Source organism: Lampetra fluviatilis, chromosome 48 (genome assembly GCF_964198595.1).
Source record: "Lampetra fluviatilis chromosome 48, kcLamFluv1.1, whole genome shotgun sequence".
Lineage (NCBI taxonomy): Eukaryota > Metazoa > Chordata > Hyperoartia > Petromyzontiformes > Petromyzontidae > Lampetra > Lampetra fluviatilis.
Genome location: NC_136322.1, coordinates 9,003,791 through 9,020,711, shown reverse-complemented (window position 1 = coordinate 9,020,711; position 16,921 = coordinate 9,003,791). Strand labels below are relative to the sequence as shown.

Below are 16,921 nucleotides of genomic sequence, written 5' to 3'. Positions count from 1 at the left end.
CACCACCACTCCACCACCACCACTCCACCACCACCACATCACCACCACTCCACCACCACATCCACCACCACACCACCACCACTCCACCACCACCACTCCACCACCACTCCACGCCTTACAATTGAAGAGTCGAGTTTATTTGGCGTGGCCGGGCGGAAGGGTGGGGAGGCAGAGAGAGACGGGGGAGGGGGGAGGGAGGGGGATGGATGGAGGGGGGGTGACGGAGGAGGTGAGAGGGAGGGGGGATAGAGTGAGGGGGAGGGGGGGGAGGGGGAGGGAGGGAGGGAGACGGGGGAGGGAGTCAGGGGGAGGGGGGGTGACGGAGGGGGGGGTGGAGTCAGGGGGAGGGAGGGGGTGGGAGGGAGGGGGGGGTGACGGAGGGGGTGGGAGGGAGAGAGGGGGGTGGAGGGGGGGATGGAGTCAGGGGGAGGGAGGGGGTGGGAGGGAGGGGGGGTGGAGTCAGGGGGAGGGGGGGGGTGACGGAGGGGGGGGTGGAGTCAGGGGGAGGGAGGGGGTGGGAGGGAGGGGGGGTGACGGAGGGGGTGGGAGGGAGAGAGGGGGGTGGAGGGGGGGATGGAGTCAGGGGGAGGGAGGGGGGAGGGAGGGGGGGTGGAGTCAGGGGGAGGGGGGTGACGGAGGGGGGGGGGTGGAGTCAGGGGGAGGGAGACGGGAGGGGGGAGGGGGATGGATGGAGGGAGGGAGTCAGGGGGAGGGAGGGGGATGGATGGAGGGGGGGAGGGAGTCAGGGGGAGGGAGGGGGTGGGAGGGAGGGGGGATGGAGTCAGGGGGAGGGAGGGGGTGGGAGGGAGGGGGGGATGGAGTCAGGGGGAGGGAGACGGGAGGGGGGAGGGGGATGGATGGAGGGAGTCAGGGGGAGGGAGGGGGATGGATGGAGGGGGGGGTGACGGAGGGGGGGGGTGGAGTCAGGGGGAGGGAGACGGGAGGGGGGGAGGGGGATGGATGGAGGGAGTCAGGGGGAGGGAGGGGGATGGATGGAGGGGGGGTGGGAGGGAGGGGGGGGTGGAGTCAGGGGCCGCGCCCCCCCCCCACGACCCCGTGGGGGGGGGGCGGCGACGTGAACCTCCCAGCCCTTCAGCGAGGCACTCGCGGTGATTAAGGCTTCCATGGCGACGACGACGATGACGTAGATGATGACGATGATGATGATGACGTAGATGATGACTATGATGATGACGATAATGATGATGACGTAGATGATGACGATGACGTAGATGATGACGATAATGATGATGACGTAGATGACGACGATGACGTAGATGATGACGACGATGATGACGACGATGCCGTAGATGATGACGACGATGACGTAGATGATGACGATGATGACGTAGATGATGACTATGATGATGACGATAATGATGATGACGTAGATGATGACGATGACGTAGATGATGACGATGACGTAGATGATGACGATAATGATGATGACGTAGATGACGACGATGACGTAGATGATGACGACGATGATGACGACGATGCCGTAGATGATGACGACGATGACGTAGATGATGACGTAGATGATGACGACGATGACGTAGATGATGACGATGATGATGATGACGTAGATGATGACTATGATGATGACGATAATGATGACGTAGATGATGACGATGACGTAGATGATGACGATAATGATGATGACGTAGATGACGACGATGACGTAGATGATGACGACGATGATGACGACGATGCCGTAGATGATGACGACGATGACGTAGATGATGACGATGATGATGATGACGTAGATGATGACTATGATGATGACGATAATGATGATGACGTAGATGATGACGATGACGTAGATGATGATGATGACGTAGATGATGACGATAATGATGATGACGTAGATGATGACGATGACGTAGATGATGACGACGATGATGACGACGATGACGTAGATGATGACGACGATGATGACGACGATGCCGTAGATGATGACGACGATGATGACGACGATGCCGTAGATGATGACGACGATGACGTAGATAATGACGATGATGACGACGATGACGATGATGACGATGATGATGACGACGACGACAATGATGATGACGTAGATGATGACGACGATGATGACGACGATGATGACGATGATGATGACGACGATGACGATGGCGACGATGATGAAGGTCGATTTGCAACTGAACTCGAACCGACAGGGAAGCTCAAGGTTCGCACTGGCTGCGCGTTGCGCTCGAACACTCCATCGCGCACTCGCCACTAAGAGCCGCGTGAGAGTGTGTCAGTGTGTGTGTGCTAGTGAGAGTGTGTGTGTGTTAGTGTGAGAGAGTGTGAGTGTGTGTGAGAGTGTGTGTGTGTTAGTGAGAGTGTGTGTGTGTTAGTGAGAGTGTGTGAGTGAGTGCGAGTGAGTGTGTGAGTGTGTGTGAGTGAGTGTGAGTGAGTGCGAGTGAGTGTGTGAGCGAGAGAGTGGTTAGTGAGTGAGTGAGAGTGAGCGAGTGAGTGTATGAGTGAGTGTGAGCGTGTGAGTGAGTGTGAGTGAGTACGAGTGAGTGAGTGTGTGTGAGCGAGAGAGTGGTTAGTGAGAGTGAGTGAGCGAGTGAGTGTATGAGTGTGAGTGAGTGTGTGAGTGAGTGTGTGCGAGTGTGTGAGTGAGTGTGTGTGAGTGTGTGTGAGTGAGTGTGAGTGAGTGCGAGTGAGTGTGTGAGCGAGAGAGTGGTTAGTGAGTGAGTGAGAGTGAGCGAGTGAGTGTATGAGTGAGTGTGAGCGTGTGAGTGAGTGTGAGTGAGTACGAGTGAGTGAGTGTGTGTGAGCGAGAGAGTGGTTAGTGAGAGTGAGTGAGCGAGTGAGTGTATGAGTGTGAGTGAGTGTGTGAGTGAGTGTGAGTGAGTGCGAGTGTGTGAGTGAGTGTGTGTGAGTGTGTGTGAGTGAGTGTGAGTGAGTGCGAGTGAGTGAGTGTGTGAGCGAGAGAGTGGTTAGTGAGTGAGAGTGAGTGAGCGAGTGAGTGTGTGAGTGAGTGTGAGTGAGTACGAGTGAGTGAGTGTGTGTGAGCGAGAGAGTGGTTAGTGAGAGTGAGTGAGCGAGTGAGTGTATGAGTGAGTGTAAGTGAGTGTGTGAGTGAGTGTGTGAGTGCGAGTGAGTGTGTGTGAGCGAGATAGTGGTGAGTGAGTAGTGAGAGTGAGGTGAGCGAGTGAGTGCGAGTGAGTGAGTGTGAGTGTGTGTAGGGAATTCCAACAAGACCTACATCTCTGCTTTATTGACCTGGTCAAGGCCTATGATACCATCAGTAGGCCTGGGCTCTGGGTTGTTCTTCGTGCTTTCGGAGTCCCTGACCCTCTGCTCACGATCATTAAGGACCTTCATGATGGTGAGCGGGCCCGGGTAAAACTACGTGGCCGGGAGTCGGAGCCTTTCCCTGTACACCTTGGGGTGCGACAGGGATGTCCTCTGGCTCCCACATTATTTAACATCTATTTCGACTGCGTAGTTCGTGAAGCCTTCAATAGCTGTACCGGGGGAATTTCCATTTGGTACAGATATAATGGGAGGCTGATCGACGCCCGGGTGCGATCAAGGGATGGCTCCCTATTGGTAAACCACGTTATGTATGCCGATGATTTGGTAATAGCTGCTCATTCAGAAGAGGAGTTGGAGACGCTGCTGCTGAGACTGGAGCGTGCAACTAAGAGGTGGGGCCTTACCATCAGCCCCACCAAAACTAAGCACCTGCCTGGGTATTTTGTACCATCGGACACTCCACCCCCACAACTCCCAATTGGTGATGGGGCAGTTGTGGAAAGAGTGGAGAGTTTCCCATACCTGGGTAGTGTGCTTATGACCGGCTCCACAGTTTAACAGCAGAGGTCTCACTCCGAATCAGTCGAGCGTCAATATCTTTTCATCGGTTGCGTAACGCTGTGTGGAAGCTACCTGGTCTGTCGCTCCGCACGAAGCTTCAGGTCTTCTCGGCCACGGTCATTCCCTCCCTTCTCTACGCTTGCGAAACGTGGACCCCCCCTAATGGAGCATCTTCGCCGGTTGGAAACATGTAGGCTGGCCTGCCTACGATCCATCCTGGATTTAACCAGGCTGGATTGTGTGAGGAGCTCACAAATCCTTGAAAGATCTGGGCAAAGTCCCATCGGTGAGCTCCTCCGGCAGGCAAGGCTGCATTGGCTGGGTCATGTAGCCCGCATGCCCAGCCACCGCATGCCTAGACAGCTTTTGTTCGGCCGGATCGAGGGGGCTAAACGGGCGCGGCACGGGCTAGAGAAGAGATGGAGTGATGTGGTACAGGAGAACGTGGAGCTGAGTGGACTTGCCGATGACTGGTACCAGCGGTGTCAAGATCGGCCTCTGTGCAGGAGGCTCGTGAAGGACGCTACTGGGCAGTTGGAGGCAGTCGCCCTCCAACAACAACGGAGGGCGGAGGAGCAACGCTCACAACAACGAGCGAAGCGCCGGGTAGCTAAAGCACAGCAAATTGGCACAGTAGGGGGCACAGGTGGTGCATCAGCCAGTCATCTCGGTCATCTCGGTCAGTCGACCCGTGGCACCTGCTGGGTCTGCCCTGTGACCTCCTGCCAGCGGGCGTTCGACACTTCACGTGGCCTCAAGGTGCACTTGGCCTGGCACAAGCGCCGTGGTGACGTCACCGCCACATAATGGCGAAAGGCGGTTGTTGTTGTTGTGAGTGTGTGTGCGAGTCAGTGAGTCTCTGTGTGAATCAGTGAGTGTGTGAATCAGTGAGTCTGTGTAAGTCAGTGAGTCTCTGTATGAGCCAGTGAGTCTCTGTGTGAATCAGTGAGTGTGTGAATCAGTGAGTCTCTGTGTGAGTCAGTGAGTCTCTGTATGAGCCAGTGGGTCTCTGTGTGAATCAGTGAGTGTGTGAGTCAGTGAGTGTGTGAATCAGTGAGTGTGTGAATCAGTGAGTCTCTGTGTGAATCAGTGAGTCTCTGTGTGAATCAGTGAGTGTGTGAGTCAGTGAGTGTGTGAATCAGTGAGTGAATCAGCGAGTCTCTGTGCGAGTCAGTGAGTCTCTGTATGAGCCAGTGGGTCTCTGTGTGAATCAGTGAGTGTGTGAGTCAGTGAGTCTCTGTGTGAGTCAGTGAGTCTCTGTATGAGCCAGTGAGTCTCTGTGTGAATCAGTGAGTGTGTGAATCAGTGGGTCTCTGTGTGAGCCAGTGAGTCTCTGTATGAGCCAGTGTGTCTCTGTGTGAATCAGTGAGTGTGTGAGTCAGTGAGTCTCTGTGTGAGTCAGTGAGTCTCTGTATGAGCCAGTGAGTCTCTGTGTGAATCAGTGAGTGTGTGAATCAGTGGGTCTCTGTGTGAGCCAGTGGGTCTCTGTGTGAGCCAGTGGGTCTCTGTGTGAATCAGTGAGTGTGTGAGTCAGTGAGTGTGTGAATCAGTGAGTGTGTGAATCAGTGAGTCTCTGTGTGAATCAGTGAGTCTCTGTGTGAATCAGTGAGTGTGTGAGTCAGTGAGTGTGTGAATCAGTGAGTGAATCAGTGAGTCTCTGTGCGAGTCAGTGAGTCTCTGTATGAGCCAGTGGGTCTCTGTGTGAATCAGTGAGTGTGTGAGTCAGTGAGTCTCTGTGTGAGTCAGTGAGTCTCTGTATGAGCCAGTGAGTCTCTGTGTGAATCAGTGAGTGTGTGAATCAGTGGGTCTCTGTGTGAGCCAGTGGGTCTCTGTGTGAGCCAGTGTGTCTCTGTGTGAGTCGGCTCATGGTAAAATACTAAGAAACTCTTACAAACCCTCGCCTTGACGAACATTGCTTTCGCACACTCGATAAAAACGGGTTACAATCCACTTCCGTCTAAGAATATACACGTAACGATCACGGCAGATTTGCGTGGAATTTGCGATGCAGTTAAAATAACTTTTTAAGAAATCCACAAACACCCCCCCCCCCACATCCCCACCCCGTCGTGTCTGACCACTCAGCCAGTGCCGGACACATTCCACGTTCCCGTGGCCGGGGCAAGGACATTTCGAACAACGCTCGCTGCTGTGGAGTGGAACCTTCGGTTTGATAAGCACCAAGAGTGATGGTGGTGGTGATGGTGGTGATGGTGGTGGTGATGGTGGTGATGGTGGTTGTGGTGGTGATGGTGGTGATGATGATGATGGTGGTGGTGGTGATGGTGGTGGTGGTGGTGGAGATGGTGGTGGTGGTGGTGGTGGTGGAGATGGTGGTGGTAGTGGTGATGGTGGTGATGGTGGTGATGGTGGAGATAGTGGAGATGGTGGTGGTGGTGATGGAGATGGTGGTGATGGTGGTGGTGGTGGTGATGGTGGTGATGGTGGTGATGGTGGTGGTGGTGGTGATGATGGTGGTGGTGGTAGTGGTGGTGATGGTGGAGATGGTGGTGATGGTGGTGGTGGTGATGGTGGTGGTAGTGGTGGTGATGGTAGTGGTGGTAGTGATGGTGGTGATGGTGGTGGTGATGGTGGTGGTGATGGTGGTGGTGATGGTGGTGGTGGTGGTGGTGGAGATGGTGGTGGTGGTGGTGATGGTGGAGATGGTGGTGATGATGATGGTGGTGGTGGTGATCGTGGTGATGGTGGTGGAGATGGTGGTGATGGTGGTGGAGATGGTGGTGGTGGTGGTGATGGTGGTGGTAGTGGTGGTGGTGGTGATGGTGGTGGTAGTGGTGGTGATGGTGGAGATGATGATGATGGTGGTGGAGATGGTGGTGATGGTGGAGATGGTGATGATGATGGTGGTGGTGGTGATGATGATGATGGTGGTGATGGTGATGATGATAGTGATGATGGTGGTGGTGGTGGTGGAGATGGTGGTGGTGGTGGTGGTGATGGTGGAGATGGTGGTGATGATGATGGTGGTGGTGGTGGTGATCGTGGTGATGGTGGTGGAGATGGTGGTGATGGTGGTGGTGGTGGTGATGGTGGTGGTAGTGGTGGTGGTGGTGGTGGTGGTGATGGTGGAGATGATGATGATGGTGGTGGAGATGGTGGTGATGGTGGAGATGGTGATGATGTATGGTGGTGGTGATGATGATGATGATGGTGGTGATGATGAATAGTGATGATGGTGGTGGTGGGTGGTGGTGGAGGAGATGATAGTGATGATGATGGTGGTGATGATGATGGTGTGGTGATGGTCGTGGTAATGGTGGTGATGATGATGATGATGGTGATACATTCTGCTATTCTTCCTGGCACCACCATTCCTCCTCCTGCTGCTGCTGCCGCCGTTCCTCCTCCTCCTCTTCCTCCTGCTGCTGCTGCTGTTGCTGCCGCCGTTTCCTCCTCTTCCTCCTGCTGCTGCTGCCTCCTGCTGCCGCCGCCGCCGTTCCTCCTCCTGCTGCCGTTCCTCCTCCTCCTCTTCCTCCTCCTGCTGCTGCTGCTGCTGCCGCCGTTCCTCCTCCTCCTCTTCCTGCTGCTGCTGCAGCTGCCCGCCCGCCGCCGTTCCTCCTCTGCTGCCGTTCCTCCTCCTCCTCTCTCCTCCTCCTGCTGCTGCTGCTGCTGCCGCCGTTCCTCCTCCTCCTCTTCCTGCTGCTGCTGCTGCTGCCAGCCGTTCCCTCCCTCCTCCTCTTCCTGCTGCTGCTGCCGCCGCCGCCCCGTTCCTCCTCCTGCTGCCGTTCCTCCTCTTCCCTCTTCCCTCCTGCTGCTGCTGCCGTTTCTCTTCCTCATCCTTCTCCTTCTCAGCCTGCTGCAGCTGCAGCTGTTGCTGCTGCTGCAGCAGCTGCCGCTGTTGCTGCAGCAGCTGCCGCTGTTGCCGCTGCTGCTGCTGCTGTTGATGCTGCTGCTGCCGCTGCTGCTGCTGCTGTTGATGCTGCTGCTGCTGCTGCCGTTACCTTCTCCTCCTGCTGTTGATGCTGCTGCTGCAGCAGCTGCTGCCGCTGCTGCTGCCGCTGCTGCTGCTGCTGCTGCTGCCGTTCCTTCTCCTGCAGCAGCTGCTGCCGCTCCTTCTCCTGCAGCAGCTGCTGCCGCTGCTGCTGCTGCTGCTGCCGTTCCTTCTCCTCCTGCTGTTGATGCTGCTGCTGCCGCTGCTGCTGCTGCTGCCGTTCCTTCTCCTGCAGCAGCTGCTGCCGCTGCTGCTGCTGCTGCTGCTGCCGTTCCTTCTCCTCCTGCTGTTGATGCTGCTGCTGCCGCTGCTGCTGCTGCTGCTGCCGTTCCTTCTCCTGCAGCAGCTGCTGCCGCTGCTGCTGCTGCTGCAGCTGCCGTTCCTTCTCCTGCTTCTCCTGCTTCTCCTGCTGCTGCTGCTGCCGTTCCTTCTCAACCTTCTCCTGCTGCTGCTGCTGACGTTCCTTCTCCTGCTGCTGCCGTTCCTTCTCAACCTTCTCCTGCTGCTGCTGCTGACGTTCCTTCTCCTGCTGCTGCTGCCGCTGCTGCTGCTGCTGCTGCCGTTCCTTCTCAACCTTCTCCTGCTGCTGCCGTTCCTTCTCAACCTTCTCCTGCTGCTGCTGTTCCTTCTCAACCTTCTCCTGCTGCTGCTGGTGCTGTTCCTTCTCAACCTTCTCCTGCTGCTGCTGCTGTTCCTTCTCAACCTTCTCCTGCTGCTGCTGCCGTTCCTTCTCAACCTTCTCCTGCTGCTGCTGCTGCTGACGTTCCTTCTCCTGCTGCTGCTGCCGCTGCTGCTGCTGCCGTTCCTTCTCAACCTTCTCCTGCTGCTGCTGTTCCTTCTCAACCTTCTCCTGCTGCTGCTGTTCCTTCTCAACCTTCTCCTGCTGCTGCTGTTCCTTCTCAACCTTCTCCTGCTGCTGCTGCTGCTGCTGCTGTTCCTTCTCAACCTTCTCCTGCTGCTGCTGCTGTTCCTTCTCAACCTTCTCCTGCTGCTGCTGCTGCTGTTCCTTCTCAACCTTCTCCTGCTGCTGCTGCTGCTGCTGTTCCTTCTCAACCTTCTCCTGCTGCTGCTGCTGCTGTTCCTTCTCAACCTTTTCCTGCTGCTGCTGTGCCTTCTCAACCTTCTCCTGCTGCTGCTGCTGTTCCTTCTCAACCTTCTCCTGCTGCTGCTGCTGCTGCTGTTCCTTCTCAACCTTCTCCTGCTGCTGCTGCTGCTGTTCCTTCTCAACCTTCTCCTGCTGCTGCTGCTGTGCCTTCTCAACCTTCTCCTGCTGCTGCTGCTGCTGTTCCTTCTCAACCTTCTCCTGCTGCTGCTGCTGTTCCTTCTCAACCTTCTCCTGCTGCTGCTGCTGCTGTTCCTTCTCAACCTTCTCCTGCTGCTGCTGCTGCTGCTGTTCCTTCTCAACCTTCTCCTGCTGCTGCTGTGCCTTCTCAACCTTCTCCTGCTGCTGCTGCTGCTGCTGCTGTTCCTTCTCAACCTTCTGCTGCTGCTGCTGCTGCTGCTGTGCCTTCTCAACCTTCTCCTGGCTGCTGCTGCTGCTGTTCCTTCTCAACCTTCTCCTGCTGCTGCTGCTGTGCCTTCTCAACCTTCTCCTGCTGCTGCTGCTGCTGTTCCTTCTCAACCTTCTCCTGCTGCTGCTGCTGCTGTTCCTTCTCAACCTTCTCCTGCTGCTGCTGCTGCTGCTGCTGCTGTTCCTTCTCAACCTTCTCCTGCTGCTGCTGCTGCTGCTGCTGCTGTTCCTTCTCAACCTTCTCCTGCTGCTGCTGCTGCTGCTGTTCCTTCTCAACCTTCTCCTGCTGCTGCTGCTGCTGCTGTTCCTTCTCAACCTTCTCCTGCTGCTGCTGTTCCTTCTCAACCTTCTGCTGCTGCTGCTGCTGCTGTGCCTTCTCAACCTTCTCCTGCTGCTGCTGCTGCTGTTCCTTCTCAACCTTCTCCTGCTGCTGCTGCTGCTGCTGCTCCTGCTGCTGCTGCTGCTGCTCCATCTCCAGGATGCGTCTCCACATGGCGTGGTTCTCCGCCAGCTGTTCCAGCAGCGGGTAGCTCACCTCATCGCCATCTTCATCATCGTCATCGTCATCATCAACGTCGTCGTCATCATCGTCATCATCGTCATCATCATGATCGTCATCCCCCCTTCTCTTCATCGTCATCTGCATCACGTGGGGGCAGGGGAGATGAGAGGTGGGGGGATAGGGGTGGGGGTGAGAGGGGGGGGTCAAGGTGGGTGGGGGGGGTGAGAGGGGGATAATGGGGGGAGGGGTGCGGGGGGGGCAGGGGAGGGGGGGGAGGGGGGGGGCATGGTGGATGAGAGGTGGAGGGATAGAGGTGGGGTGAGAGGGGAGGGGTGAGGGGGGGGAAGGGGGGGGAGGAGTGAGGGGGGGGAAGGAGGGAAGGGGGGGAAGGGGGGGAGGGATAGGGGTGGGGCTGAAAGGGGGGGAGGGTCAAGGTGGGTGGGGGGGGTGAAGGGAGGTGGGTAATTGGGGGGTGGGGGTAGGGGGGGGGAAGGGGGGGAAGGGGAGGGGGTGAGGGGAGGGGCAAGGGGGGTACAGGCCAGGTGAGTCAGGCTGTGCCAGGCTAGGTGCACCAGGCCAGGTGCCACCAGGCCTAGGGGCACCAGGCTAGGTGCACCAGGCTAGGTGCACCAGGCCAGGTGCACCAGGCTAGGTGCACCAGGCCAGGTGCACCAGGCTACGTGCGCCAGGCCAGGTGCACCAGGCTAGGGTGCACCAGGCTAGGTGCACCAGGCCAGGTGCACCAGGCTAGGTGCACCAGACTAGGTGCACCAGGCTAGGTGCGCCAGGCCAGGTGCACCAGGCCAGGTTGCACCAGGCTAGGTGCACCAGGCTAGGGGCACCAGGCTAGGTGCACCAGGCTAGGTGCACAGGCTAGGTGCACCAGGCTAGGTGCACCAGGCTAGGGGCACCAGACTAGGTGCACCAGGCTAGGTGCGCCAGGCTAGGTGCACCAGGCTAAGGGGCACCAGGCTAGGTGCACCAGGCTAGGTGCACCAGGCTAGGTGCACCAGGCTAGGGGCACCAGACTAGGTGCACCAGGCTAGGTGCGCCAGGCCAGGTGCACCAGGCCAGGTGCACAGGCTAGGTGCACCAGGCTAGGGGCACCAGGCCAGGTGCACCAGGCTAGGGGCACCAGACTAGGTGCACCAGGCTAGGTGCACCAGGCCAGGTGCACCAGGCTAGGTGCACCAGGCAGGTGCACCAGGCTAGGTGCACCAGACTAGGTGCACCAGGCCAGGTGCACCAGGCCAGGGTGCACCAGGCTAGGGGCACCAGACTAGGTGCACCAGACTAGGTGCACCAGGCTAGGTGCGCCAGGCCAGGCGCACCAGGCTAGGTGCACCAGGCTAGGTGCACCAGGCCAGGTGCAGCAGGCTAGGTGCCTCAGGCTGTGCCAGGCTAGGTGCACCAGGCCAGACCCTCAGTTCCTGAGCCAGTGAGCGCCTCCTCCTCCTCCATTTCACCCACCTCCTCGCTCCTCTCCCTCCCCCCCCTCCTCCTCCCCCCCGCCCCTCCCCCTCCTCCCCCCCCTCCCCCCCCCTCCCCGTGACCCCCCCGGGCATGAGTCCCCGCGCGCTGGTAGGCTGTGGCGAGCGGAGACACGATGTGGACGATGAACGAGTCTTGCAGACGCGCCAACTCGGGGCGTTCACGGCTCATGAAGGAGCTCACGGGGAGACCCAGAAGACACTCCTCGTCCCCCTGGGGGGGTGGGGGAGGGGGGGAGGGGTGGGAGGAGGGGAGGGGGGAGGGGTGGAGGAAGGGATGGGTGGAGGAGTAGGTGGGAGGGGGTGGTAAGGGGAGGAGGAGGGGGGGGGGTGGGGAGGTGGAGGAGAGGGAGAAATAATGGGGTGGGAGGAGGAGAGGGGGGTGGGGGGAGGGGGGAGGAGGGGGGGGTGGGGGGGGAGGGGGGTGGGAGGGAGGGAGGAGGGGAGGAGAGGGGGAGGAGGAGTGGGGAGGGAGGAGGTAGGGTGGGTGGAGTGAGAAGAGCGGGCGATGGGGGTGGGGGGAATAATGGGGGGAGGAGGAGGGGGGTGGGGGGGGTGGGAGGAGGAGGGGGGTGGGGGGGGGTGGGAGGAGGAGGGGGGTGAGGGGGTGGGAGGAGGAGAGGGGGGAGTAGGGAGGTGGGGGGGGGAGGAGAGCGGTGATGGGTGGTCGATGCAAACATGACTCGTTCTGTAAAAAACGGTGTCAGTTTTGTTGCCAGATAGAAGGGTAAAACACCAACTATCATATTTTGCTACTGGCAAATGAGGTTCCAACGGTGTGAATCTCCACCTGTGAGATCTCACCTGTGATCGCCTCACCTGTGATCGCCTCACCTGTAATCGCCTCACCCTGTGAGATCACCTCACCTGTGACCGCCTCACCTGTGATCACCTCACCTGTGGTCACCTCACCTGTGATCGCCTCACCTGTGATCACCTCACCTGTGATCACCTCACCTGTGAGTGATTCTCACCTGTGCGTAGAACTCGCCTCACCTGTGACCACCTCACCTGTGCGTAGAACTCGCCTCACCTGTGAGATCACCTCACTGTGATCGCCTCACCTACCTCACCTGTGAGATCGCCTCACCTATGACCGCCTCACCTATGACCCGCCTCACCTGCGCGTAGAACTCACCTCACCTGTGATCACCTCACCTGTGATCACCTCACCTATGACCGCCTCACTTGTGATCGCCTCACCTATGACCGCCTCACCTATGACCGCCTCACCTATGACCGCCTCACCTGCGCGTAGAACTCGCTGGCGATGCTTTGCGTCCAGCGCAGGTGAAGCGTCCGAATCTTGGTGGGTCCGCTGACGTCGGCCATCTTGATGCACAGCTGGGACACGAGCAGGCGGTCCACCTCACACGACCAGTCCAGAGCGCCACACCACCAACACCACCACCACCGCCACCACCACCAACGCCACGACCGATGCCAACGCCACCACCGCCCGCTGCCGTCAGCCAACAGATCCACCCATCTGCAGGAAGACGCAGAACCACCATTCAATGCATCACTTTCATCATCATCACCGCCATCATCACCACCATCATCACCACCATCAACGCCACCACCAACGCCACCACCGCTGCAACACCACCACCATACGCCACCACCACCACCACCACCACCATCGCCACCACCGCCACCATCGCCACCACCGCCACCACCACCACCCCCCACCATCGCCACCATCGCCACCACCGCACCACCACCACCATCGCCCACCATCGCCACCACCGCCACCACCACCATCGCCACCACCAACGCCATTGCTGCACCACCCACCGCCGTCAAGCCACTGACCCATCTACAGAAAGACGCAAAATCCACCACCACCATCATCACCACCCATCGCCACCGCCAACCACCACCATTGCCACATCACCACCACCATCATCACTATCATCACCATCACCACCATCACCACCACCGTCACCACCGCCACCACACCACCATCATCACTAACGCCACCTACAACGCCACCACCACCAACGCCACACCATCACCACAACAGCACACCAACCACCATCACCACCATCACCCCATCATCACCAACACCCAAACCCCCACCACCACCACCACCGCCACCACCACCACCGCCACCGCCACCGCCACCACCAACGCCACCACCACCACCATCATCATCACACCACCACCAAACGCCACCACCACCACCATCATCATCACCACCGCCACCACCATCACCACCATCATCACCACCACCACCATCACCGCCACCATGTAGCCTCTTAACAGATGTGTAGGGGCAAGTGCTGTCGGTGTGGTGTAGGTGGGGGGGTGGGTGGTATGTGTGGGTGGTGTGGGTGGTGTTGTGGGTGGGTGGTGTGGGTGGAGTGGTGCGGGTGGTGTGGTGTGAGTGTGGATTGTGGGTGGTGTGGTGCGGGTGGTGTGGTGTGGGTGGGTTTGTGGGTGGTGTGGGTGTGTGTGGGTGGAGTGGTGTGGTGTGGGTGGTGTGGTATGTGTGGGTGTGTGTTGGTGTGTGTGGTGTGGGTGTTGTGTGTGGGTGGCTGGTGTGTGTGGGTGGGTGGTGTGTGTGGGTGGGTGGTGTGGATGGCGTGTGTGCGTGTGTGCGCGTAGCGTGCGCGTGTGTGCGCGTAGCGTGTGTGTGTGGCGTGTGTGTGTGCATAGTGTGCGCTTGTGTGTGCGCGTTAGCGTGTGTGTGTGGCGTGTGTGTGTGTGCATAGTGTGCGTGTGTGTGTGCGCGTAGCGTGTGTGTGGTGGCGTGTGTGTGGTGCATAGTGTGCGTAGTGTGTGTGTGCACGTGCAGTGCGCGTCGAGGTCTCCGAGGAAGTGAAAGTGCCTCTATAGATCCGTGGCGAGCTCGGCTTCAAGCACGAGAAAGCTCACACACACCACACACACACCCACACACACACCACACACACCACACACACACACCACACACACACCACACACACACCACACACCACACACACACCACACACACCACACACACACACCACACACACCACACACACACACCACACACACCACACCACACACCACACACACACACACCACCACCACCACACACACACACCACACACACACACCCACACACACACACCACACACCACACACCACACACACACACCACACACACCACACCACACCACAACACACACCACACACACACACACACACACACCACACACCACACACCACACACACACACCACACACACACCACACACACACACCACACACACACACCACACACCACACACCACACACCACACACACACACCACACACCACACACACACACCACACACACACACCACACACACACACCACACACACACACCACACACACACACCACACACACACACCACACACACACACCACACACACACACCACACACACACACCACACACCACACACCACACACACACACCACACACACACACCACACACACACACACCACACACACACACACACACACACACACACACACACACACCACACACACACACACCACACACACACACACACACACACACCACACACACACACCACACACACACACCACACACCACACACACCACACACACACACCACACACACACACCAACACACACACACACACACACACACACACACCACACACACACACCACACACACACACCACACACCACACACACACACCACACACACACACCACACACACACACCACACACACACACCACACACACACACCACACACACACACCACACACCACACACACACACCACACACACACACCACACACACCACACCACACACCACACACACACCACACACCACACACACCACCCTTACCCTTGCGTCGAGGTCTCCGAGGAAGTGAAAGTGCCTCTGTAGATCCGTGGCGAGCACGGCTTCCAGCACGAGAAAGCGCACGCGGCGAAACTCGGAGCGCTCCAGACCCGCCAGGAAGTTGAGGCCCGGACGGGACAGCAGCAGACGCCACGAGGCGGAAGCGTGATGGTTCTCTAGCACGGAGCGGTCGTTGTAGAGCAAAGCCTGTAGGGGTAGGGGGTGAGTGTGGTGGTGAGTGTGGTGGTGAGTGTGATGGTGGTGGTGGTTCTCTAGCACGGAGCGGTCATTGTAGAGCAAAGCCTGTAGGTAGGGTAGAGGGGTAGGGGAGTGAGTGTGGTGGTGAGTGTGGTGTTGAGTGTGGTGGTGAGTGTGGTGGTGAGTGTGGTGGTGAGTGTGGTGGTGAGTGTGGTGTTGAGTGTGGTGGTGAGTGTGGTGGTGGTTCTCTAGCACGGAGCGGGTCATTGTAGAGCAATGCCTGGGGTAGGGGTAGAGGGTAGGGGGTGAGTGTGGTGGTGGTGATGGTGAGTGTGGTGGTGAGTGTGGTGAGTTGTGGTGGTGGTGATGGTGGTGAGTGTGATGGTGGTGGTGGTCCTCTAGCACGGAGCGGTCGTTGTAGAGCAAAGCCTGTAGGGGTAGGGGGTGAGTGTGGTGAGTGTGGTGATGGTGGTGGTGGTTCTCTAGCACGGAGCGGTCATTGTAGAGCAATGCCTGGGGTAGGGGTAGAGGGTAGGTGGTGAGTGTGGTGGTGGTGATGGTGAGTGTGGTGGTGAGTGTGGTGAGTGTGGTGGTGATGGTGGTGAGTGTGATGGTGGTGGTGGTTTTCTAGCACGGAGCGGTCATTGTAGAGCAATGCCTGGGGTAGGGGTAGAGGGGGGGGTGTGGTGAGTGTGGTGGTGGTGAGTGTGATGGTGGTGGTGGTGGTGGTTCTCTAGCACGGAGCGGTCGTTGTAGAGTAACGCCTGGGGAGGGGGTAGAGGGGGGGGGTGTGGTGAGTGTGGTGGTGGTGATGGTGGTGATGATGGTGATGATGATGATGGTGATGATGATGGTGATGATGGTGGACTCACCCTGTCGTCCCCAGTCTCCACCAGGAACGAGTTGCTGCGCCCCGGGTGGTCGTAGTCGTGAACCGCAGCCGCCACAAACAGCGCCAGCAGCTCCAGCGCAGGCATCGCAGTCGCCAGCGCAGCCATCGCCCCCACCCCCCCAGCCCCCCCAGCCCCCCCCACCCCCCCAGCCCCCACCCCCCCCCCCCACAGCCCCCACCCCAGCCCTGCTGGTGGTGGTGGTGCTGGTGGTGGTGGGAGGAGTGGTGGGAGGAGTGGTGGCACCAGCGGTGATGCTGCTGTCCGAGTCTGCAGGTTACACAGAGTACACTCACTGTAGAGTACACAGAGTACACATACACTGTAGAGTACACAGAGTACACACTGTAGAGTACGTGTGTGCGTGTGTACATGTCTGTGTGTGTACATGTGTGTGTGTGTATACGTGTGTGTGTGTATACGTGTGTGTGTATACGTGTGTGTGTGTACATGTGTGTGTGTATACGTGTGTGTGTATACGTGTGTGTGTGTATACGTGTGTGTGTATGTGTGTGTGTATACGTGTGTGTGTGCATGTGTGTGTGTATACGTGTGTGTGTACACGTGTGTGTGTATACGTGTGTGTGTGCATGTGTGTGTGTGTATACGTGTGTGTGTACATGTGTGTATACGTGTGTGTGTGTGTGTACATGTGTGTATACACACACATGTACACACACACAATTAATTACCACGAGACCACGACT

At 58.3% G+C, this 16,921-nt stretch overlaps 3 protein-coding genes across 4 annotated transcripts in view; all 3 read right to left on the bottom strand.

Annotated features, from left to right (window-relative positions):
- Nucleotides 1–7,580: 7,580 nt before the first annotated feature.
- On the bottom strand, nt 7,581–9,935 carry LOC144948295 (uncharacterized). 2 transcript variants are annotated; one of them, XM_078877726.1, is made up of 3 exons: nt 9,343–9,935; nt 8,910–9,194; nt 7,581–8,768 (listed from the first exon to the last, which is right to left on the bottom strand). In XM_078877726.1, exons 1-3 carry the CDS (start codon nt 9,931–9,933, stop codon nt 7,647–7,649), a joined length of 1,998 nt encoding a protein of 665 aa, XP_078733852.1. In that variant the 5' UTR covers nt 9,934–9,935; the 3' UTR covers nt 7,581–7,646. The 2 variants fall into 2 exon arrangements, with proteins under 2 accessions (XP_078733852.1, XP_078733851.1); XM_078877725.1 differs by having other exon boundaries at nt 7,581–9,194.
- Nucleotides 9,936–11,023: 1,088 nt separating this feature from the next.
- On the bottom strand, nt 11,024–16,348 carry LOC144947980 (cGMP-inhibited 3',5'-cyclic phosphodiesterase 3B-like). The gene is made up of 6 exons (XM_078877410.1): nt 16,197–16,348; nt 15,119–15,333; nt 13,062–13,075; nt 12,540–12,676; nt 11,314–11,505; nt 11,024–11,080 (listed from the first exon to the last, which is right to left on the bottom strand). The coding sequence occupies exons 1-6, from the start codon at nt 16,320–16,322 to the stop codon at nt 11,024–11,026; spliced, it is 741 nt and encodes a 246-aa protein (XP_078733536.1). The 5' UTR covers nt 16,323–16,348.
- The window catches only part of LOC144947979 (uncharacterized), a 28,368-nt gene continuing 23,971 nt past the window's right edge, over nt 12,525–16,921 (bottom strand). The window contains exons 8-11 of the mRNA XM_078877409.1: nt 16,387–16,484; nt 16,197–16,286; nt 15,130–15,333; nt 12,525–12,635 (exon numbers count right to left, since the gene is read on the bottom strand). Of these exons, the coding sequence (XP_078733535.1) occupies nt 12,525–12,635; nt 15,130–15,333; nt 16,197–16,286; nt 16,387–16,484 (503 nt within the window). The remainder of the gene's footprint in view (nt 12,636–15,129; nt 15,334–16,196; nt 16,287–16,386; nt 16,485–16,921) is intronic.